The 22155-nt window shown below is 43.3% G+C and overlaps 4 protein-coding genes across 7 annotated transcripts; 3 read left to right on the top strand and 1 right to left on the bottom strand.

Annotated features, from left to right (window-relative positions):
- Positions 1–42: 42 nt before the first annotated feature.
- Positions 43–4362, bottom strand: LOC135673743 (protein trichome birefringence-like 28). Of its 2 annotated transcripts, none has more exons than XM_065183001.1 (6): positions 3546–4362; positions 3275–3446; positions 3003–3202; positions 2759–2914; positions 1061–1419; positions 43–597 (listed from the first exon to the last, which is right to left on the bottom strand). In XM_065183001.1, the coding sequence occupies exons 1-5, from the start codon at positions 4037–4039 to the stop codon at positions 1062–1064; spliced, it is 1380 nt and encodes a 459-aa protein (XP_065039073.1). In that variant the 5' UTR covers positions 4040–4362; the 3' UTR covers positions 43–597; position 1061. The 2 variants fall into 2 exon arrangements, with proteins under 2 accessions (XP_065039073.1, XP_065039072.1); XM_065183000.1 differs by lacking the exon at positions 43–597 and adding an exon at positions 894–986.
- A 3929-nt stretch (positions 4363–8291) lies between these two features.
- LOC135673740 (monothiol glutaredoxin-S12, chloroplastic-like) lies at positions 8292–11484 on the top strand. The gene is made up of 2 exons (XM_065182995.1): positions 8292–8745; positions 10906–11484. Exons 1-2 carry the CDS (start codon positions 8302–8304, stop codon positions 11410–11412), a joined length of 951 nt encoding a protein of 316 aa, XP_065039067.1. The 5' UTR covers positions 8292–8301; the 3' UTR covers positions 11413–11484.
- A 2111-nt stretch (positions 11485–13595) lies between these two features.
- LOC135673741 (uncharacterized) lies at positions 13596–18369 on the top strand. Of its 3 annotated transcripts, none has more exons than XM_065182997.1 (8): positions 13596–13814; positions 14475–14506; positions 15450–15491; positions 15861–15941; positions 16962–17050; positions 17177–17227; positions 17353–17418; positions 17648–18369. In XM_065182997.1, the coding sequence occupies exons 1-7, from the start codon at positions 13729–13731 to the stop codon at positions 17380–17382; spliced, it is 411 nt and encodes a 136-aa protein (XP_065039069.1). In that variant the 5' UTR covers positions 13596–13728; the 3' UTR covers positions 17383–17418; positions 17648–18369. The 3 variants fall into 3 exon arrangements, with proteins under 3 accessions (XP_065039069.1, XP_065039070.1, XP_065039068.1); XM_065182998.1 differs by having other exon boundaries at positions 17658–17676; XM_065182996.1 differs by lacking the exon at positions 17648–18369 and having other exon boundaries at positions 17353–17617.
- Positions 18370–19661: 1292 nt separating this feature from the next.
- Positions 19662–21941, top strand: LOC135673739 (fatty acid desaturase DES3-like). Its single transcript, XM_065182993.1, has 8 exons — positions 19662–20222; positions 20291–20380; positions 20488–20554; positions 20675–20767; positions 20849–21034; positions 21105–21185; positions 21264–21401; positions 21486–21941. The coding sequence occupies exons 1-8, from the start codon at positions 19837–19839 to the stop codon at positions 21675–21677; spliced, it is 1233 nt and encodes a 410-aa protein (XP_065039065.1). The 5' UTR covers positions 19662–19836; the 3' UTR covers positions 21678–21941.
- Positions 21942–22155: the final 214 nt, after the last annotated feature.

Here is a 22155-nt window from a genome sequence, read left to right as displayed (position 1 = left end):
GTGAAGAAAATAAATTAAAAGAAAGGAAAAGACACGGAGCCGAAGACTAAGGCGACGACGAATGCATCGGATTTATTAGAAATGGAATTGTCAAGCTTGGAGCGGAAGCGACTTTTGAATCCATCATGACAACCGCACGAATCGACCAGAGCGAGCGAGCGAGCGAGCGAGCGGTCCTGATTTCATCTTGCGATCGCGACTATGACCGAGTGTCCTGCAATTGTGATGCGACGTCGTCGTGTGGGAGTTGGGAGCGCGGCTCAGACAGGGACCAGCAAGACGCCTCCCTTGGCTTCTACCAAAAGCTACCCATAAATTTCATCATATTCATCGTTCAACTGCGATGCTTTTGATTCATGTTACTTAATTGACCGGAGAGTCACGGACATCGAAGGGAATCCCGACGCCTGTCATCGCTGGCGGAGGATGCGAATGACGGAGCATTCATTGGGTCCCATGGCTGAGCCGTGGACCCCATCCGACTGTTGGACCTTTTCTTCCGTTAGCGCGTGGGACCTGCACGGTACGGTCTTCCAGGCCGTCCATTGGCAAGGCGCCCGCCTGATAGCGATCTGACGCTCTCTGGTCATCCGGTGCCTATGGACGGTTATGATACGAAGAATCGTCAACTATTAATGTTAAATAACGAAACGAGTTAATGTGATTAGCACTTTATCATTTATAAACGACTGAATTAGTTAGTTAATTTAGTTAATAAAGACTTCAATGAATTATCGTACTCACTTATCCTTCAATAAATTGTTTACACGTGTCTCGAGGTTGTAGGATAAATAAAATAGGCACCATCCGACTACCGCTCCTTTTATCTCCAAGTTGTCATTTAATATGATTCTCCGATCACAAGTCGGAGCCTCGAAACAGTGTACGAACAGTGGCTTAAAGACCTTTTTTTTCTTTCTTCCCAACATTACGGCTAATGTCTGAGTTATCTGAGATCCACTATATGATATTTCTTTTATCAAGCTCTGTAAAAAAATATGCCTTCTTCAATAATTAAAAAAAATCAAATCGGCAAGGGAGATAGAGAGAAACTGTGTACGTCATTGGCGTGGGCGGGCAGAGAGGAGCCGGGCGTAGAGAATTTGGTTCCAGGTATCGGGCAGGCCGGGCACGCACCAGTGGATGCAGTCGGCGAACTCGGCCGGCTTAGCCTGCTGCTCCGGCGTCAGCACCTCCCCCTGCCGCACCGTGTACACCGACGTGTGAGCGTCCTTGCGGTACTCCGACATGGTCGTGATGTCGATGAAGGTGATGGGCACCCGCGCCGTCGATCCCGTCACGTTCTTTGCCACCGCGAACAAGTTCTTGTCCATTCCGAGACGCACTCCGGTCATGTTCTGTATCGGCATCGTCTCCTTGGCACACTTGATCCCATCTGGGTTGCCCCAGTACGTGCTCCTGCGTATTAGCAAAATCCAAGAAAATATCAAGATCAAGATGAGATACAGAGTGGAAAGCAATGGCTGAAAGATGTGCAATGCTGAACCAGAAAGTCCAAAGACGCATGACGGCTTCAATCATGACACCACCATGGCTCTCAGCTGCGTGAATGATGAAGCAAGCTTTCAGCAAAGTGCTAACGAGGTGTGACAATCATACGCAACAAGAGGAATTCTACCTTGAGGGGCTAATATGTTGAAAGGCTAAGCCAATCTGAGCACATGTTCTAAATACTGATGATCAATCCAAAAAATTCCTATTTTGCATTCAACAATTTAGCCTCTTATATGTGAATTATGTGGTTACTTGAAGAGTTTAGATTGTCATGATCTAATCCAATAGTATAACTGATCCAAAAATTTTGACGATAAAGTAATCATAGTCAATGATAGTAATATCAAGATCCGAATATAATCCAAAATCAAGCTAGGGAATGATACATGTGAGGTCCAACATAATAGTGCAAATGCCATGTTGTACACCCTCAATGTTAAATCGTCTCGTCATATTTATCACGATTCAATCCCATGAGATATTTAATTCATTAACTTATTGAGTATGCACCTAAAATACTTAGCCCTAAGTTGATGATAGTATGCTCACCATATTTATCACGATTTAATCCCATGAGATATCTAATTCATTAACTTATTAAGTCTATACCCAGAATACTGAGCCCTAAATTGATGATAGTACACTCACAATGTTTATTTACTTCTTTCCGACTTCTAAATGCCTTCTATATGATAAGAACTTCAATTCTACTCTACTGTCCATGTGAATTCAACTATTTCTTTATGCAGGATTTCCTATCATGAGACAGACATTCTTCCTACCAAAGACTTTGCTTGCTCACCACACTACCGAATGCTAAAACTGATATGTTCAGAGAATGTCACATTATTTATTAGACCATAGGAAAACATCAGAATAATTATCTTGCAAGATATAGCTTGTATTAAAAATTTTATGTGTCCACTGAGATCAATTATATATCTCTGTTTCCACGGGGTTAGGCAGGACAACTGGCTCACATTGTGATTGCCAAACAACATTAAATATTGGCTTAGAACTTCCTGCCCTATGCCACAGTTAAACAGCTAAGCCACATTTAATGGTAAACGGGCCTAATTCTTGAACCAGACATACAAAACAGGGATATGATTTAGATGGAGATGCACAGAAATGAGTGGTAAATGGGAGCAGATGACATGCTTTAGTAGATCAGATCAGTAGTGTAATCGATGCCAATAGACCAAATAAGAGCTCAAACAAAGAGTTTGAAGTGGTTGATTACCTGCTGTGGAGAGGAGACATGCTCATGAAGAACACCGACGACCAGTTGGGATCCAAGTTCTGATCCACCCAATTTGACAGAGTCCTCAGAACTCGCTCGTACGCTTCCCGTCTCACGATCTCATCATGCTCCGTCCAGTTCTTGGCCCCCGGACGCCTGCTTGAACAAACGATTGGTGTGAGCACATTAATCTAAATGCGGTTCCAACAGTCGCAAGTGCGGCCGACCGGCTGCTGCTACTCACAGCACTTTTATCTTTGGGGTGTTCATCCACCAGATGTAGGTGTCGAACACCAGCACATCCGCCCCCTTCCAGTGCACCGCATGCTTCTCGATCGAATCGGCCTTGATGATCCTCACCGCGATGCTGTGGATCTCGGGGTCGTCGGAGTTCGACTCCACCAGGAACGGTGCCCAGTAGAACTCGATCGACGCGTCGTAGTCCTACGGAGAGGAATCGTCATCGTTAGCTAGCCGATCGCAAGCTTTGATGCCATGGGATGGTTGGAGTAGTACCTCTACCGTGAAGATCGAACGGGAGCCGTCGACCCTGCGGCTCCACCCCTCCAGCGGTAGCGCCGTCTGCAGCAGGCAGACGAAGGACTCCCACTGGTTCCGGTTCATCGAGTCGCCGACGAACATCATCCGCTTCCCCCGCAGCCTCTCCAGCAGCAGCCTCGCGTCGAATCTGGCGAATCAAGAATTTCTAACCCGCCATCAGCTCAGATCGAGTGAGAGGTCAAGAAACTGAGACAAGCAGGTAAGGAAAGGTGTTCCGCGGACTGACTTGGGCAAGGAGCAGCCCTTGGGCTGCCACCGCCACTTCTGGTACATGGCCTCCCGGCGGCCGTTATTCAGGCACGACACCTGCTCCGACAGGAACTGGCACTGATCCTCCCGGTAGAGCGGATAGTTCACATCGTCGAACATCCACTCGCCATCCGACAGATCGCACGACTCCGGCACGCTGACGACCGATCTGGCGCTCTTCTCGTCTCTCTTCTTCCTAGGCTTCTTTTTCTCAGCCATAGGTTGTCGGTGGCTGGTGGAGTCATTGCTACCACGGGCGAGGTCGTAACCCCGGGCTTTGAATCGCGACAAAGAGTACTCGGCGGCGATGGACCTGATGTCCTCGCTGTACATCACCACCAAGGCAAAGACGAAGATGGTCACGACGACGACGACGGGGAGGTGGCCGCCTTTTCTGATGTAGGATCCGGCGAGCTTGGCGACCGCGAACGGCGACTCCGAAGGCGGGGATTTCCGGCGAGGGGAGTGCATGATGCTCTTGTCAGGGGTCGGATCTGGAGATCGGAGATGGGTGGGTGGCCTGGAGCTGGAGTGAAGAAAGCTCTCGATTTATGTGTTGGTGAGCCACATATGGGGGAGGAATTGATCGTAATCGGACAGCGATTGGTCTCTGGACTTGCTTGGAATAGTGGAGTCGGCCATTACTAGAAGGCATCAGTGAAGGAAGCAACCAAACCACTTCTTTTAGGGGAAGCACGGGTTGGAGATCAACCAGCTTTGCCAAGGTTTTCTCACTCGATCGACTCCGGCTGTGCCGCACGAATCATGAGAAGTGTGTTTACTACGAACAGTACCGTTCTGTTGATGAACTTCCATCAACTTCATCCATCCATTTCATGATATATCTCAACGGGGACTCACCATCAGATGAGTTGTTGGTCACAGTAGAATCCCAGAAAAAAATCAATTTTTGGGATTTATCCATCAGAACTCTCGCGAAACAACGAGAGGGCGTCGGGCATTCTGATCATCCCTTTCGATGATCACGAATCATGGAGCATCGAAAGAATTAGGATCTACCACTCGTGTCGTTTTCGTACTTTTACACAAGCGCTGTACCACTTTTCGATTTATAATGTCGGAATAATATATCGCGACATATGAAGATGATGAGTTGATATAACGGTATCCGTATAAAGATATTAGGAGTTTTGATATGAGGATATCAATATAGAATGAGGTCATGTGTTAGCATATGATAGGCACGTAAAATTCTCACTCTTTCACACACAAAGTGAAAAAATAAAAAATCATAACTATTTATAATTACGTTAGAAGAAGAATACTAATTTTTGAAAATTATTCTTCGAACATTATTCCTGAGTAAATGAAACACGAAGAAAGTGATGAATTTATCAAAATAACTAAAATTATAGGGAATATTCCTATACCAATCACGATCCGTTAATTAGCAACTATCAAAGAGCTAACGTGAGGACAACGGGACATCCACCTGATATAAAAGATGACTAGTTTGACACTCGATACCCCCTCGATCGTCCTTTGCTAACGCAATGCCATAGGGAACGTATGGCTTGACGTCGCATTATGGAAGATCATACCAATCGACCCGCACCTTAAGAGATTGTATCAGTCGAACCGCATCGTAGGGGGTTGTACTGAATGAGTGTCTACTTGAATGTGATACGAAAGGATGTATGAGTAGTCTCGATCGTAGTCCCACCTTAAAAGCTTCGTAAGTATAAAAATCGATCTTTTGATGCTTAAACAAGGATCGGATTTTGAATCACAAAAAGATTATAGTCTCCACTCAAAGCTAATCCAAACGTTTAAGAAATTGAGTCGAAACCCCCACTCGACATTGACCTATTATGCACGACCTCGAAAAGATTGAGTTCACACAAGCCCCATCTCAAAACAATCATGGAAGTTCAGAGACCACCTCGAGCAACCCCCGCTAGCTTTTATTCAACTATTGTCTCCCAACTCACACATGGAGGACCTTCCATGACATACGTAAAGTTACTAACAACCATTAAAGAAAGAAAGTAAAATGTATTAAGACTTATGTTAATCCCCATCAGTATGGCAGCGACATCAGTCTTCTTTGGATGTCGGATATATATGAATCGCATAAAGATATACATATAAATTTGTCATGTTCCAAGTCATGTTTGAATTTTGAACCTGATGTACCTATTTAGGTTGCACATTCCATCATGGTGGTTGCGTGTAGGTATCCATCGAACAAACGGCCATAGATTAGCATTAAGCCATAGTGTCCTATGCTTCTAAGATAGTGTTGACGTTTCTGGTTCAAACTCAGTTACGTAGAGTTCTTTGATATGTCTCCAAAGGGAATGTGTGAAGCTCTCGAAGAGATCATCAAAAATGTCACCTATATAAAACCTATATAAAAATGAAAGCCGAGAGAGATTATTCAAGTCAGATTCATCCGACACATAAACGAGTAACTTTGAGATAGATGAATGTAATTATTGATAATAAAATTAAACCTCATGTTAAAAATGAGCTTGATAGTGAAGGAAAATTATATTTTATGAAATATTCTTCGAAGATAACTTTTAATTATCTTTAATAATCTTAATTTAATTTTTTTTTTCACGTAGGCGATAACGATAGAAACGACTTATAATTATCTGTCTTGAATCCAGAAATAACTTTTGTCTTTCTTTCAGCTTTGACATCATGTGAATGATATATCATATGGTAGTTGTTGTGGGAAACAGCCTTGAGCCGTGGCCTCGGGGCCGACGTGGCTCGGTTCGGATCCGGACGACGGGGATCTCCCTAGGGGCGTTCCTCGAGCCCGTCGAGGTGGTCGCACTGAGGTAGTCCGATCGGGACGGGGTGGCCGCTTTCTCCGGGCAAGGGCTCCTCGCCTGCGCGTCCCGCGGGGACCTTCAGCTTCGGACCTGCACAAAGGTCGGGTCGGGAAGTTCAACCTGACCCCTCCGACGATCGAGTCAGTGGATGTGGAGGGGGTTTCAGATGAAGAGGTGTTTTTGTGTGTTTTCCCTCTCTTTCCCCCCCTCTTCTCTGATGAACGAGAGGGTATTTATAGGGAAGCTTATTGTTGTTTGATGTGCCCGCCTGCAGGAGGCAGACTGATAGCGTCTGACATAGGTGTTGGCGTGGCGTGAAGGACCAAGCCTGAGTAGGCGTTAATGTGCCTCGACCGGTATTCCGATTCGGTTGACTGAGTGCAGTTGTGCCGATCGAGGCATGAGGCATCGGCTGACATCAGCCGAGTCTTATCGTAATTACTATCCATATCATATCAGTAGTTGATCGATAATATCTTTATATCACTTATTCTTGTGTGTAAATAATAGTTCATACCATGATCATCTATTGGAAAGTGTAGAGTTGATATTTCTAAGTGTTTGTTCTGCATGTATTTATTGTTGGCAAACGTTCAAACCTGTTGTTGTCTTCCATTTGCATTTTGTAGCATGATATCTTTCTCTGGTAATACGTACATGTCCAGTTTTAGCTGCATGGAAACAGGGAGCTGTAGGGGAACCGCTAGAATTAGGACCATTTGGACACCACATGATGTTGAGAGCACACAGGTAAAGTTACCCTAACATAACAGGAATACTGACATCAATGGTGCACAGCAGATTGGATGTCTGCAAGCCTCTCTCTCTCTCTCTCTCTCTCTCTCTCTCTCTCCCTCTCTAATCACATGAAAAAACACAGGCAAAGCTAAGCTAACATGAACAGTGACAGGCAATGAAGCACAGTAGAATGGATGCCTGTGATCCTCTCTCTCTCTCTCTCTCTCCATTAGTAGCTGAGGACAACCAACTGTGGATGCAGTAAGAGATACTGAAGATAAGCAGGCAAATTTTAGAAACAAATGATCTCACTGATGCATCAAACATTTTGCACACACAATCAACAAAACCTTTCCTCGCAATCTGATCAGGTTCCAGTAGAAGATTCATGCACAACATGTGAGCATTGGATTCCCCTCCTCTATTGTAGTCATTTACTCACTCTAAGCAATGTCATGGACAACATTTATTGTCTGGAAGTGTATGGATCACTATCTTCTGCGAACAGTGGGCCAAGTTCTATTGTTCATGTGCTTCCCACTAATGGCTGTCAAAGCAAATCAGTCGGAAGAGATAGATAGCTCATCGAATGAAGAGTGCTTCCTGCACCAAAAACGGCACTATTCCTACTGAGACCTCTCTCCCCCTCCCTTGCAGAAGAGGAAGAAGAAGAAATCTCGCACCTATTTTATCCTTTCTTTCCCACCTTACCGTCTCGCTCCGGTGAATGCTCTGCAACTTGGCGCCGAATCCATCGGCAGATATGCTCATGGTCAGCTGCATTTGCTCCTGCTGAGGGTCTTCCTGTTGATGAGAAGGGACTGCATTTTGTTTGCTCCTGTGAATCTTTAATTCCCATTCAGAAGCTCCGCAGAAGGAAGCAGAGGAAAGTTTTAGGTCACTCGGGAGACGACTGGAAACCGACAGACAAGTAGGCCGAGAGAAGTCTTCAACAGGACGGTCTCCATCTCCATACCCTCTCTCGCAGACCTCGAACCCTGCCGGGTGGAGGAGGAGGCAATTGGAGTACCCATTGCAACTTCGGGTTCGGGTCGATTGACCCGGTCTTTAACGAACCTTTCTTTTGCTATAGGATTCGGATCCGGTAAGCGGATCGTTTACACCCGTTGGGCTAAAGCTCCGATTCGAGGGTGTCGATAAATGATATAGGCGCCGCAGGCACGTGTGATGGTCGCGACCATGGCGTCCTCCCCTCACAGCCTCTTCTCCGCGCTCCGATCCCTACCATCTCCCGCTCCTCCTCGTTCCCGTTCTCTCAAAACCTTCGCGCTTGTGTCCTCTCCTTCCTCTTCTTGTTTCGTGTCCGTTTCTTGTATTTATCGCCCATCAGGCCTGCGGTTCCCCTTGACCCCTCCGAAGAAAAGGGCGCTCCGCCGGGCCTCTGCCTCCACCCCCTTCGTCGCCGCCGCACTCGGGAAGCTCTCGGACGCGGAGCTTGTTCCGGTTCCGAAGGGCCCTGGAGAGTCGGACGGCAAATTTTCCTCCGGCGCCGGCGTCTACGGGGTCTACGATAAGGAAGGGGATCTCCAGTTCATCGGGATATCGCGCAATATTGCGAGCAGCATCGCCAGCCACTCAAAGTTCGTCCCCGATCTGTGTCATTCGGTGAAGGTAATCCCTCGAAAAGCTGGAACCAATCGAAGTAATTTGGGTCCAAAACCGGATTCTTTAATAAAAATTACTCTTTGATTAGATTTTCACAAAATCGAATTCTGATTCGTAATAAAAAATATCAAAATCGTATCTTTTTGAAAAGATTCCACGCGTGGATCGCCTTTAATCGTATACTTCTTTGTCTTCTTTCACCATCTTTGAATTCTTCTGTGAATCCAAAACCATAAAAGAAATGAACTCGTCGATGACCGACTTTGTACTTGGGGATTACGACACCAACACGACTTGTTTCACTTGATCTGCCCCTCGGTAAGTTTTCACTGAATCCCCCAGTGCAACAGTTGATGATTAGAACTGTTGGATCTTTGTCCGATGAATGTGCTTTCAGGTCTGTGTCAATGCTTCATAGGGAAAGTATAAGTTGATCTAGTGAGCTTGGTGAAACTTGATTCTTGGAAATTGGTGGCGTTGTCATTCTCAAATCAGTCAACCAAGAAAAGGATAGCATTTTGTGATTTATTATTCTCTGAAGGTATATTAGGCATTCACTTAAATGCCAATGGAAACATATTAGTTAGTTCTAAAACTTTCTTAAAGACGCATCAGTAATGTTATGCCAAGTGAGAAGCTAAAAATTTTTAATTAGATCATGCAAGTCCCTTTTAGTATTTAATGATTCTGTATAATTTTCTATGATAGTTGACCCATCGGTCCTAGAATTTGGAGTTCTTCTAAATGATGGTATGTTGGAACTATCCAAGAAAAACTCCGAGTTTGGAGTTGGAATTATACTAGAAAATGACTCTGCGAGAGTTCTGTAGGGTTAATCAAGAAAGGCTTTGTGGAATTTGTGATGTTACAACACTTTACCAGCAAAAGTGTATTCGAGCCTAAGCAAGGTTTGGATAATCTAAACTGAACGGCAAGGTTTACGTTATATTTCAGCATTCAATATTCTGTGGATTCTGCCCCACAGTATGATGCAAGATGGCCGCACAATAATTCTCGCAGCCGCCATCCATTTTTCTTTAGTGATTCATTCTTTCCTCTTTAGTTATCAGCTTTCTACCTTCGATCAAGGTAAACTTAGTAGCTAACCCGTTTTAGTTGCAATTACATCGAGATCCATTGACAATCCTAACTACTTGAAATACTGACCCATTTGATATTTTTGTTTCAGAACTGTTTTTCCCTTTCTTCTTCTAGCAAAACCTTAAGATTTCAGTTTGCTGTAGTCTTACTGAACACACCCTTATCTAATTATTTCTCGATAAGACCCAACGGTATTAGAAACAACTTGTTTGGGTCATAATAGCTTCTTCCAGTGTGAAGTCATCGTCTCCAAGGGATCTTCTCACAGTATCGCATCCTACCAAAAAATATGTACCGGACAATTTTCAAGCTCTATATCCCTTCTTAGTATTTCCAAGCAAGGATTCTTTGGTTTTCCTTGCATCTCCTAGCACTTTAATTTGAATTGGCCAGTTTGATCCTGGTAGTTCATTGATGCATTTACACATTTTTTTCATACTTGTTCGAATATGTTCAAACAATTATTACTCATATTATAAATGATACTGATACGCAATATCATATTATGTGATAACATCTGATGTTTTTCTAAAGCATATATAGTTAACTAACTCTTTGAACATTTGCTTCCTAACTGCTTAACATTTGAACATCTTTCATGATTCATTGAAACAAAAGTAGTTGAGGAACTGCATTTGGTTGAATAACCTCATCATCTTGGTCAAAGAGATTCTGTGTTGAATGAATCAATCCTCATGATTTTGCCCTTATGTGGAATGTTGAATTATGTCACACGAACAACACCGTTATGCTTTCTTGTACCTTCTATATAAACTATAAACTTCACAGAAATTCTGAAAGTATTTATTCAAGAAACTTCCGTAGACCTATGGTTAAGCATATCTTATAGAGAAAGCATTCAATTGCCACAGATAAGGGAGTAGGAAAGAACGAGGGACACCTTATGTATTGCTTCTAGTTCCATGCTGTGGATTTACAACAGGACTGCAAGTATGGAACTCAAAGTTAAAGGTTATTTCATATTAGAGATTATATGAACAGAACATAGAGCAAAGATTCCAAGCATACTTTGACCAGTAATTTCCTTAACTCTTATCATTGCAGGTAAGCCTAATTGATGAGGTTGAACCGGACCGAACCGTTCTAACCAACGCTTGGAAATCATGGATGGAAGAGCATATCTCGGCCACCGGGAAAGTCCCACCGGGGAATGAATCTGGAAACAACACATGGGTCAGGCGGCGGCAGAAAAAGCCAGATCTACGACTGATGCCTGGTCGCAACGTTCAGCTGACTGTCCCTCTGGAGCAGCTCATCGATCGGCTCGTGAAGGAAAAGAAGGTAGTTGCATTCATCAAAGGATCAAGGAGTGCTCCGCTCTGTGGTTTCTCTCAAAGGGTTATCGGAATATTGGAGGCTCACGGCATCGACTACGAATCTGTTGATGTGCTGGACGAGGAGTACAACTATGGGTTGAGGGAGGCGCTGAAGAGCTACAGCAATTGGCCCACATTCCCGCAGGTCTTTGCCAACGGAGAGCTTGTAGGTGGATGTGATATCATTTCCTCCATGGCAGAGACAGGTGAGCTTGCTTCACTTCTCCAGAAGTAAGCCAATCATGTTATTTGATCTTGTCATATCGAGAAACCATTAAAGGTAGAGAGATATTTGAAGATTCCTGAATTGTAACTTGCAAGAGTTGTTGTGATCGAGCCTTTCTACAGCCATAAGATTGGCATGTACTGACGGCCATGGCCCCATGTGTCTTCTTCTTCCCAAAGAACACCCCATAAACAGGCGGATAACAAGGGAACAGTTGGCCTTAGTTTATGCATGCAGACACGTCCCAAAGGCTGCTGCTCCACACGATGCAATGCATCTGAAACATGTCGGTGAAGCACGAGATCATCACCGAAATCTTTGAAGCTTGCCTACCTTTCAAACTACGAACATCACGTAGCCGCCTTGGAATCAATTCTAGTCGGGAGTCTTCTAAATGCCGTGTGCAATTTGTTACGGGGAAATATGCTGCAAAAGATCACAACGTTAGGAAAATGGCATCTAATTGATTGCGACTAAAAATCCTCAAGCCAAAATTTTCATGATATCGTATCATAAATGCAGCAATTAAGCATAATATGTTTGAAGTATGCAACAGGTTGGGAAAACTAAGCTTTCCCTCCGAATGGCTTCCTCCTCGGCCTCCTCCTCCGACGCCGTCAAACCAATCCCTCGCCAGCTCCCTTCCCGCTGACGACGATGCTGCCCTCCCCCGCCTCCTCCACCAACTCCTCGCCGCCCGGACCCTCTCCCGTCCCTCGCCGCCCCCTGCGTCCTGATTTCTCGCCTGTTATATACTTAGATCAGCCCCCGCCAAGTGACCTTCTCCGCGCCGCGTCCGACTTCGGGTTCTTCCACCTTGCCCGCCACGGCGTCCCCTCCGCCCTCGCCGAATCGCAGTCCTTCCTCCGATCTGACTGGCTTCCGGTCAACAATCTTCTATCCCTCGGCTTCCACCCTGAGGATCTCGATCACGATGATCAAGATCGGATTTTGATGTTGGATACCGGTGGAAGGGTGGACGGAGACGGGTTTGCATCTCTTCCGGCGTTGCTAGAGTTTGGTAAATGCTTGGAGAAGGTGGGATTAGGGGTGGTAGATATGCTGTCCTCCATGATAGAACGGCTCTGCAAAAACCCCTTTGAGAAGCGGAGTTATACACCAAGGTGTTTGATATGGATCTCTTCTTACGACATTGACATAAATACTGATAAAACTGGCTATCAAATGAGGAAAAGCAAGTGTTATCCGTATGTGTTCAGTATGATATGAACTGGTGGAAGCAGCTATCTTGCTATTGGTGACTCGGGTGAGCTGATTTCTATAGCTCCTGTTGCAGATCACACTCGGGGACATTGCACAGGTGAGTTGTTTGATCCCATTCTGCTACAGGTAACTGTGACAAATCTGAAATTGAATTGAATGCTTTTGGATATGTATGACAATAGTGTAGAACTTATGGTCTGTCTCACGTCGAGGAAGGATTTCCCTCAACAAAACGGAGGATTTTCTCGTATAATATAACAATTGGCAGTATAAGATTGTATCGTACACCTTCGACTACTCTCATGCCCATTTGTTAGATTAACCATATGCATTTTTAGCTTAGTTTGATCAAACCTGTTGAGCATAACTTTGAAGGTATGATACAATTGCTAAGTCCAAAGTGCATCCCAATCCATATATATAATTGCTGTAATGATTTGCTTGTGGGAAGGTTTGGAGCAATGCAAGGTTCAAGAGAGTGAGAAGCAGGCCTCAGCCAACTTCCTTGCCTTTTGATGGCTGTGATGCCGAACCGGCTGCACATCCTTGACAGTGCTGGTGACAGTGCCACTTGATACTGTTATCTCCCCGCTGTTGCCTTCAGCAGCGGAGGGCTGTGGTGCTGGTGATGCTGATGAAGGTGATGAAGACATTGGAAGAAGTGTTTCATGCCTTCTACTCGGAAGAATACGCATGGAGAATTTATCGCGAGCGCCTCCTCCACGAAGATCCACTGTTGAGATACCGGAGTTAGCATCATCCTAATGTTTCATTTGTCTTCTACATAGGTTCGATCAAGTTTTATTTTAGGAAAAATATTTACCCAATAAACGAAATAAACTTAAATCAATTTAGATATATATCGGATTGACGATCAAATTCGATGGTAAGACTGATTATATCACAAGCCCACAACATTTGAGGCCCATTAAGAGCCCAATATAATTGCTTCTGTTGTAACCCCTTGCTTCGGAATCGCCGTCACCAGCACGGGCACTAAGCCCGTCGATTCTTTTTCTGTGGTAGGTGAAGGAAGTCGTGCGCCGATCGAGTCGGAGACGAAGAGGAAGGGCAGTGGGGTGGGTGTAGAATAGAGTAGAGATGGGTTCTCGTCCCCCTCCTCGGAAGTGCGAGGTCTGCCGCGTAGCGCAATCCAAGTACAAGTGCCCTAATTGCCTTGTCCCCTAGTAAGTTCGCATCATTCTCCGCTTGCCCCTTATCTAGTCACAATGCATCGATTAGGAGAGTCATCGGTGGTTCTTATCTGTAGCGTAGGCTAAAAGATGTTAATTTATTGATGTTTTTTTCTTTCTTTTTCTTCTTTTGTTCTTGGGTGATGATGATGATGTGGGCGAGTCGTTGGATGTGGTTTTATCTCCGAAGCTTTGATTATTTTTAGTTACCTTCACCTGTCATAGTAATTCCGAAAGGGTAAACTCTTTCGATGCTTGATTTCTCTCAACCGGAAGGTTATGCTATCTGCGCTGCATTGAGTTCATGGTAAGACATCGTTACCATCGTGTGATTGTTGTTGGTTATGCTTGAACCTAAGGTGAGAGCAATCACAAGGTTGCAGAGTAACATGCCAAATTAATTGTCCCTAGGGGTAGAGTTAAATACGAGGCGGCAGATTTACTCCAATAAGAGACAACTTGCTATGTTGATTTAACTTTTTTGCTGCATGCTAAGAGAACAATGCAAGCCGGATCTAAACCTTTTGTGAGGCATTTATTCGAATAATCTATAACAGTGACTCTAGGGTCATTTTCCTTCGGTTTATTATTTACTTTGATGCCTATCAAATTTTGTACAGTTATTAATATAAATATTGCTTTTTTTGCATGCAGTTGTTCCTTGGCATGCTTCAAGAAACATAAAGGTACAAATGACTCAATATTTATTTACTTTTGATTTTCTGTTTTATCTCTGTGTTAATTGTTTCTGTTTGGATTCCTTAAAAAAGAATTTCGAGTCTTGTTGAAGAGCTCCTTTTGGGACCTTGATGTTGTGGTAAAGTTTCTCTTTGCCTGCTAGAGTAAGATTATTTGTGTTAATTATCCCAAATAGCAGGAGCCGCATACTTTGGGTCACTCTTTTTTTTTTTTGAAATTTTCTATTTAGGTTGAATGAATATTGTGGATTATGAAAATTTATTATAGAGGTTTTTGTACTATGTAAACTACTAAAGAAAGCAGCAACTAATCGGGAAGATTGTAATTAGCTGGATATATCTTTTATAGGCATTCACCAAAGATTGTATATTAGTTGGATATGTCTTTCATATGTATTCATCGAATTTATGTTTGTACTACTTCTGCAACTATTTGTATTATATTTTGGTACCTGATACCAAACACATATATAGATCTGCATGAAAAGTTATTTTGAGAAAACTTAACAAATTTATGTATCTGGATCATCTCAGGCATTCATTTGAAGTGTTGCTCTGGATACAATATTTGTATTAAAACTGCCAAACTAGATTGGATGCACATAGACCATTTTACCAGAGACATTTGTTTAGTTGTTTCTCTCGTGTTCCCACTAACTTATGAGCCATAATTGTCTAAAAAAAAAAAATCTAGCCTTTTGTTGTCTCATACGAAGTCGAGAAACTGTGGCAATGATTCCTTGAAGTAATGGTTTTGAGCCTTGACATTAGTTATGAGGTCAAGAAATTGTTGCAATGATTTCCTTGAAGTAATGGTTTTGAGCCTTGACATTAGTTATGAGGTTGTGGTGCAGCATATATATTATAAAGACATACCATTGAGTTTGTGTTCTTCATGCGACTAAGTTTCTTTCTTATCTTACTGGTGCAGAAAATCCATGCAAAAAGCCATTGCCTTCAGTGGAAGAAACACGTAAGATTTCTGTTACTTCACAAGAAGTTTAGACATATATGATTTACATTGACAGTTGCAGTTTATCATTAAAATTTCTGTGTTAGGCAAAACACCTTTTTTATTACCTCTCTTAGTTGCTTTCGATGCATACATTTTTATCGAGGGTAATCTGCTTTTTGATAATTTGACAACCTGTTGGATATGCTGTATTTGCTTGTTGGCTCATCTTGCCTACGTTCTTCTGTGCGCCAAAAACTTGTCATTTACAGATAACTTTGCTGTCATATATTTGTATTAAATTTTATCATTAATTCTGTAGATGTATATCACTTGTCAGTTGTCATGTGGCTCACCTTATACGGATATCCATGTCTCTGTCTTATGCAGCAAACTTGATGCTTCCTGAACGATCATATGAGGTCAATGATCCAAGTTGGGTTGTTGATAAAGAACGATTACAGTTGATAGGTAATGCCTAGTTGTAAATCTCATTCAAATTCTTCTACTGTCATATTATATTGTTAATTCAGTTATCATGATTAATAATTATATTGTGACAGTTAGCATTCTTTTAGCTCTTTATTTAAGGTGGCTAAAAATATGAGAGTTCAAAATTGGAAAGCAGCTATTTTTCTAGGCTATGATTGGCATGGGATTTGGGAAGAACCATTGTGTATCTTTAGAGAAGCATTTCCATTAATGGGAGAGGAAATAAGTAATGGTGGACATAACAATCATGGAATCAATCTGAACAAAGTTTTGTAGAGAGGTCACTTTGTTTATTTGGTTATAGTAGAGGGAACATTTGTTGTGTTGTCTATGATTATCGAGTGTATGATCATTTTTGGTTGTTACGAACAAATAATTCATAGGACAATATGTAGTCTTCGTATGAAAATTTTGTAGTTTTTCTTCATTGTTTTTGAGCGAGTGGACATTCAAGATCAAGTTCTTGAGGGTTTGATTATTGCTTCTCTGTTGCATAACCATTTTAGGTTTCAATCTGCAATTTTTTTAATTAAAATATAACACTACTATCATAATACTAATTTCTTAGTTGCTGTGTGGTAGCTTACAGAATTTTTTTGGATTTTCTGGGTAGCCATGACTCAAACTGTCTAGACTGTAGTCATTGGTTTTCTTATAAGAGTAGAAGCAAAACTGTGGTCTTCTTTGTCAAATTGATGATTTTGCCAACCAGGAAAGCTGCTTCGGTTAGCATCATACTTTTACCAGTGATATAAGTTCAGATGCCCTCTTCTGACTAGAATGATTAATTCTTTTAAAGTTTGATGTAATGAGTAAGCCTGTTAGTTGGGTTGCCTGATTCTTTTTGCTATGATTTGATATTCTGTGAGGTTCAGCTAGTGTCTGGCACGAAATTTCTTTTTACACTTGGTGTCCAAAATGTTGTCTTCCTTCCCTTTTCTGTATCTCATGAGTCCTAGTTTACTTATGACCCTTTGCATGCCAATTTTTGACTGGCAGCAAACTCAAGTGAAATACGAGAGGCCTTACGGAATGGAGACCTAAGGAGGATAATTCAGAAAATCGATGGCAGTGATGACCCAGAAGATGTAATTGTTCGCCACCATGAAATCACTATTGTTGTTCCTGTTCTAGTTGAACACTCGTTGACATTTGAATTAATTAATTATATATTGTTTATATCTAACCTTAATTCATTCTATAACATTTTACAGCAACTGACCAATGCCATGGAAGAGCACATTTTTCATGATTTTACCGAAAAGGTACATCATACTTCCTAATATGCAATTATGAAATCTTTACCAATTCTTTCGTTCATAGGATTTCGAATATTGAAAATGTTCTCATCATACATAGTGCAGTAAATGTTTGATATTCCTTTATGCAGATCCTCTCCATTATAAGTCCACAAGAGTGACGCCGCATTCAGAACCGAGGCATGATGATCCTAATTGTAAGTCCTTTGGATTTGGTTACGATCAAGATATGAAGATCACCCATAACACTTTTGTTGTTAGTTTATAGCACTTAATATCTACGGATATTTATAGGGCACTTAAGCATGCTCCTCTGGTCTTGGTATTCTTTTTTGTTAGAACCTATTAACCCTGTCTTTTGCTGGTTATCTAAAGCTGCAATATTTTGAGTTTCCATGTCTTGGGAGTTTATTGTGCTTCTTATAGTTGCTGACAGAGTCACTCCCTATCTACAAGAAAAGGCAAAATCTTACATCCAGTTTCGGCTGGCTTCCAAATGCAACAACAGGCAGCCTATCAGGGAATAAATTGCAGCCACAGTTTCTTCATCCTCGACGAGGGGGCATGCGAATGCCACCATCACCACGCGTGTGGCTGTGCCGGTTCATTCGTTCGAAGACCGATGCGTGTTGCACGTGCATGGAGAACGTGTCTTTCGTGGGGACAGCTGCTGTTGCTGACAGCCGGCGTTGCCATCTGTGCCATCTTGCACAGTATCGCCATGTCGATCACGTGGATCATGGACCATCCATGATTATATAGTGATACACACAGGTCCCCAGCAGCTTCCTCGACCTAGGAATCAATTAATCTTGTCACAAGCTCCATGGAATCTTTTCGTCTTCTCCGTCCCGCGCGATGCCATGTTACGCACGCATGCACGAGTGGGGGTTGGAACACTGCAAGCACAAGACAAAACAAGGAGGTGAATGGAGCAGTAAGCAACTCTCTTCGTGGTGGTGAATGGACGTTATGTCACATGGCCAGCGTCGATTACAGCATCTAAAGCTTTATTTACATCCAATACCCGCATTTAATTACATATATTTCTCCAATCATCCTGCTAAATGTTCAGTTTTGTATGCGTGTGCAGCATGTGATATACATACACACACATATATATACCGCTCAAGATCACATGTAATTTAGTCTCTATTTTTTAATGAATATTAGTGATAGTGGTAGGTCTGGAGATATCAAAACTTACAATATTATTAAGGTAGAATATGATTAACCGAGATGTGGAGGATTGAGAGTCAATCTTGATTTGAATTTGAGTCTGATCTATCTGACTCTTAAATTAATACATTAGAAAAAGAGTGATATAGGGTTCAAAAATTTTAGAATAAATTAGTATAATTAAATTATTTTATAGAGGGTTTGATAACCCTCTAGATTAAGTAGGGAGTTGATACCGTACAAATTATTTTATGAGATTCTTAGATATTTTTTGAGTCAACGTGTTCACTATGTGTAAGGCTGACAAAATTATGTGGCATATTGTTAATAGTCTTCCTAGAGAATAAATCATCCGTGAGGGCACAAAAATCTAATGATCGTTAATTATATATTATTTCTGTAATTAATTATCTTTAGTATCAATTTTAAAAGTTATATTGGGATCCCTATACGTGAAATATTTAACATATGATGTCGATCATATATATATACTTAGTGATAAGTCGAAATAAAGCAGAATGAATATTTGTTTAATGGTAAATAATTTCGTCAAGAGAAAAATTAAAGTTAAATATTTTATTTTCATAGATATAAAAATTTTAATATAATTTTTAAAAATATATTTTAATCGATCTAATTATAAATTATCTCATTTAATTATAAATTATATATATATAAAATATAATTAGACCGACTAAAATGTACTATTAGAGTGTCGGCAAAAGAAGTCCACTTCAGTCACGGTCGGGTGCAGTCGCAAATGGCTTGTCATGAGAAAGACCGGTTGTCGTTTTAGTGAGAAATTCTCCAAATTGGTTGGTTCCGTGACGGCCGCGACAAACGATGGCCGGTGAGCTCGTTCCCATTAATGGGAGAGGTGTTCGGTGAGCGTGGAGCTCGTTTCCATCAATGGGAAGGTGTGGTTGTTCTTGCTCGATCTCAACATCTTTGATCTCGATGGCCTTACACGTGATGAAGAGCAACAGTTAACCCTTTTTAGGTTGCGTGTTTAATCGGTTCCATCAATGGGAAGGTGTCTCCTTGCACGATCTCAACCGTTTTATCTTGATGGGCTTACGTATAATGAACAGATACGGTTAATCCTATTTAGGTTGCGTGTTTGATCAGATAATTGTTAGGAAGGATATTTCAATTAGATCATACATTCAACGTGTCTCATCCGGAGGCAATCTTCCGAGTTCCTTCCTACTTTCGTCGGAAGTATCAGAGAACAGATGCGCACACGATGATCTCTCGTGTTCCACCGAGGCCGGCGCGTTTTACTCGTGTCTCATGCCGCTTATCACCATGTGAATCAGCTTCACATCCACGTGAATAGAGAGAGAGAGAGAGAGAGAGACCATGGTTGACCGGCCATAAGTACGCAACGCAACCTTCGAAACTCCACCACCCCCAAGCGAAGCAGCTAGCCGGCCATGAGGCTCTCCTACTCCTTCCCTCGTCCAAGAATCTCCCTCCTCTACATCTGGCCCTGGTCCACGGCCGTCCCTGAGCTCAAGAAGACGGTGGCGCCGACGAAGAAACAAAAGGTGGATGCATTGAACCCCGAGGACTCGGCGGCGGAGGAGGTCCAGTCCGGGAAGCCGCCGCCCTTCAGGATCGGCGATGTCCGGGCGGCCATCCCCAGCCACTGCTGGGTGAAGGACCCCTGGCGGTCCATGAGCTACGTCCTCCGCGACGCAGTCGTCGTCGCCCTGCTCGCTCTCGCCGCTGCCTCTCTCGACAGCTGGACCTTCTGGCCTCTCTACTGGTTCGCCCAGGGCACCATGTTCTGGGCTCTCTTCGTCCTCGGACATGACTGGTACACACCCACCTCGTTCTTCTTGATTGAGCTCAGAGTGGAGGAACTAAGAACGCTTGTGTTGGCAGTGGGCATGGGAGCTTCTCCAACAGTGCATTGCTGAACAATGTCGTGGGACACCTTCTCCACTCCATCATTCTGGTGCCATATCATGGATGGTAAGCGTTGCTTGTACCTAATCTCTAGTATTCATGGTTGGAATCACTTGATTCCGATATCGAAAGTGATTCTTCCCTTCCAATTCCTTTGTTGGGGTTGGTCGCAGGAGGATTAGCCACAGGACTCATCACCAGAACCATGGGAACGTAGACAAGGATGAATCATGGCACCCGGTCAGTATGATACTTAGCTCCAATTGCTCTGTGTTTGCACTGTATGATGTTTTGCTGCAAGAACAGCACACAGCCGTCTCTCTCTGTTCTGCTCAAGAGCGTCCTGCTTCTTTGCTGCAGCTGAGTGAGAAGACGTTCAGAGAAATGGATTCCACCAGCCGAAAGATGCGGTTCACGTTACCTTTCCCCTTGTTTGCCTTCCCTGTCTATCTGGTGAGTCCGCCGAGATCCAAACCCTTGTCGATCGCGCTCGAAGAATTCTAACTCCATTTCTTCTCGGCCATGATTCCGTAGTGGAGGAGAAGCCCCGGGAAGGAAGGCTCTCATTTCCTGCCGAGCAGCAAACTGTTTCGCCCCGGCGAGCAGCAGGTTGTCGTCGTCTCCACCGTCTGCTGGTCGGCCATGGCGGCCTCGCTTCTGTGTCTGTCATGGGCGTATGGCCCTGTTCCGGTGCTCAAACTCTACGGCGTACCCTACTTGGTCAGCATCATGGTTGCATTCTCCTGCATGTAGACGTTGAATCTGATGCATCTGCAATTGCCTGGATCAGGTGTTCGTGATGTGGTTAGATTTGGTGACTTACCTGCATCACCATGGACACCGACAAAAGCTTCCGTGGTACCGCGGCGAGGTGAGAGACTCTGTTCCAATCTGGTCGAGGTGAGCTGTTGACCTTCTCAGCTCACACCACTTTCTCCCCATCTCGCAGGAATGGAGCTACCTGCGAGGAGGACTGACGACGCTCGACAGAGACTACGGGTGGATAAACAACATCCACCATGACATCGGGACTCATGTCATCCACCACCTCTTCCCTCAGATCCCACACTACAATCTCGTAGAAGCGGTGAGTATCCATCCTTCCTCTCTTCCTCTTCCTCCGCGGAAGCGTGACCGGTACACTAACTTCCTTCTTGATCCTCCGTTTCAGACCACGGCCGCGAAGCCGGTGCTGGGGAAGTACTACAGAGAGCCCGAGAGATCCGGGCCGCTGCCATTTCACCTGCTCGGCGTTCTGCTTAGAAGCCTAAGAGTCGATCACTTTGTGAGCGACGAGGGGGACGTCGTCTACTACCAGACAGACCATCAGCTGCACGGTGGCCGGCGGCAGAAGTCGAAGTGAAGCCTCCCGTGTCGCTCCGCCGATTGGTAGCAGGTGTCCGATTCTTGCAACCGAACCGGTAGTCCACGATGAGGCCTCCCCTGATCTCATCTCATTCATCTTGCATTGGCTATCCTTGTTTGTTCGTTTGTGAATCTTGAGTTGGGTGGCGGATCTCCGGCCGGTGAGCTTTTCTGTATCAATTTATTTTTCTTTTTGGTGTATCATTTCATCTCTGGGCGAAATACAATATTTATTTGAATAATAATAATGACAATAACAATAGCTTTGGTGCAATTATTTATAGTCCCAAGTAGAAAATATATGCTTATAATACAAAGAGGGGCTAATTAATTAGTTATCTTTGGTTTTAAACATTTAATTTCATTTCTTTTCATGTCATCGATTCTACTAACGAAAATACTTCGTGTACTTAATGATAAACCGAAGTGAGATAGAGTCAACATGTGTTTGTTAAACTTTACGATATTTCCGTAAG

The sequence above is a fragment of the Musa acuminata genome, chromosome BXJ1-5, assembly GCF_036884655.1.
Source record: "Musa acuminata AAA Group cultivar baxijiao chromosome BXJ1-5, Cavendish_Baxijiao_AAA, whole genome shotgun sequence".
In the NCBI taxonomy this organism is placed as follows: Eukaryota; Viridiplantae; Streptophyta; class Magnoliopsida; order Zingiberales; family Musaceae; genus Musa; species Musa acuminata.
The sequence above is the reverse complement of the archived record's forward strand: the minus strand, read 5'-3'. Positions and strand labels throughout refer to the sequence as shown.

What these genes read in the sequence shown, in the direction of transcription:
- LOC135673741 (XM_065182997.1), top strand. Translation starts at nt 13,729, where the DNA reads ATGGGTTCTCGTCCCCCTCCTCGGAAGTGCGAGGTCTGCCGCGTAGCG. An exon ending in CCTAATTGCCTTGTCCCCTA is followed by an intron (nt 13,815 to 14,474) that starts GTAAGTTCGCAT and finishes TTTTGCATGCAG; the next exon opens with TTGTTCCTTGGCATGCTTCA. An exon ending in GCCTTCAGTGGAAGAAACAC is followed by an intron (nt 15,492 to 15,860) that starts GTAAGATTTCTG and finishes TGTCTTATGCAG; the next exon opens with CAAACTTGATGCTTCCTGAA.
- LOC135673739 (XM_065182993.1), top strand. Translation starts at nt 19,837, where the DNA reads ATGAGGCTCTCCTACTCCTTCCCTCGTCCAAGAATCTCCCTCCTCTAC. An exon ending in TTCGTCCTCGGACATGACTG is followed by an intron (nt 20,223 to 20,290) that starts GTACACACCCAC and finishes TTGTGTTGGCAG; the next exon opens with TGGGCATGGGAGCTTCTCCA. An exon ending in TTGCCTTCCCTGTCTATCTG is followed by an intron (nt 20,768 to 20,848) that starts GTGAGTCCGCCG and finishes ATGATTCCGTAG; the next exon opens with TGGAGGAGAAGCCCCGGGAA.
- LOC135673743 (XM_065183001.1), bottom strand. Translation starts at nt 4,039, where the DNA reads ATGCACTCCCCTCGCCGGAAATCCCCGCCTTCGGAGTCGCCGTTCGCG. An exon ending in AAGGGCTGCTCCTTGCCCAA is followed by an intron (nt 3,447 to 3,545) that starts GTCAGTCCGCGG and finishes TTGATTCGCCAG; the next exon opens with ATTCGACGCGAGGCTGCTGC. An exon ending in ATGTCTCCTCTCCACAGCAG is followed by an intron (nt 1,420 to 2,758) that starts GTAATCAACCAC and finishes GCTAATACGCAG; the next exon opens with GAGCACGTACTGGGGCAACC.
- LOC135673740 (XM_065182995.1), top strand. Translation starts at nt 8,302, where the DNA reads ATGGTCGCGACCATGGCGTCCTCCCCTCACAGCCTCTTCTCCGCGCTC. An exon ending in ATCTGTGTCATTCGGTGAAG is followed by an intron (nt 8,746 to 10,905) that starts GTAATCCCTCGA and finishes TTATCATTGCAG; the next exon opens with GTAAGCCTAATTGATGAGGT.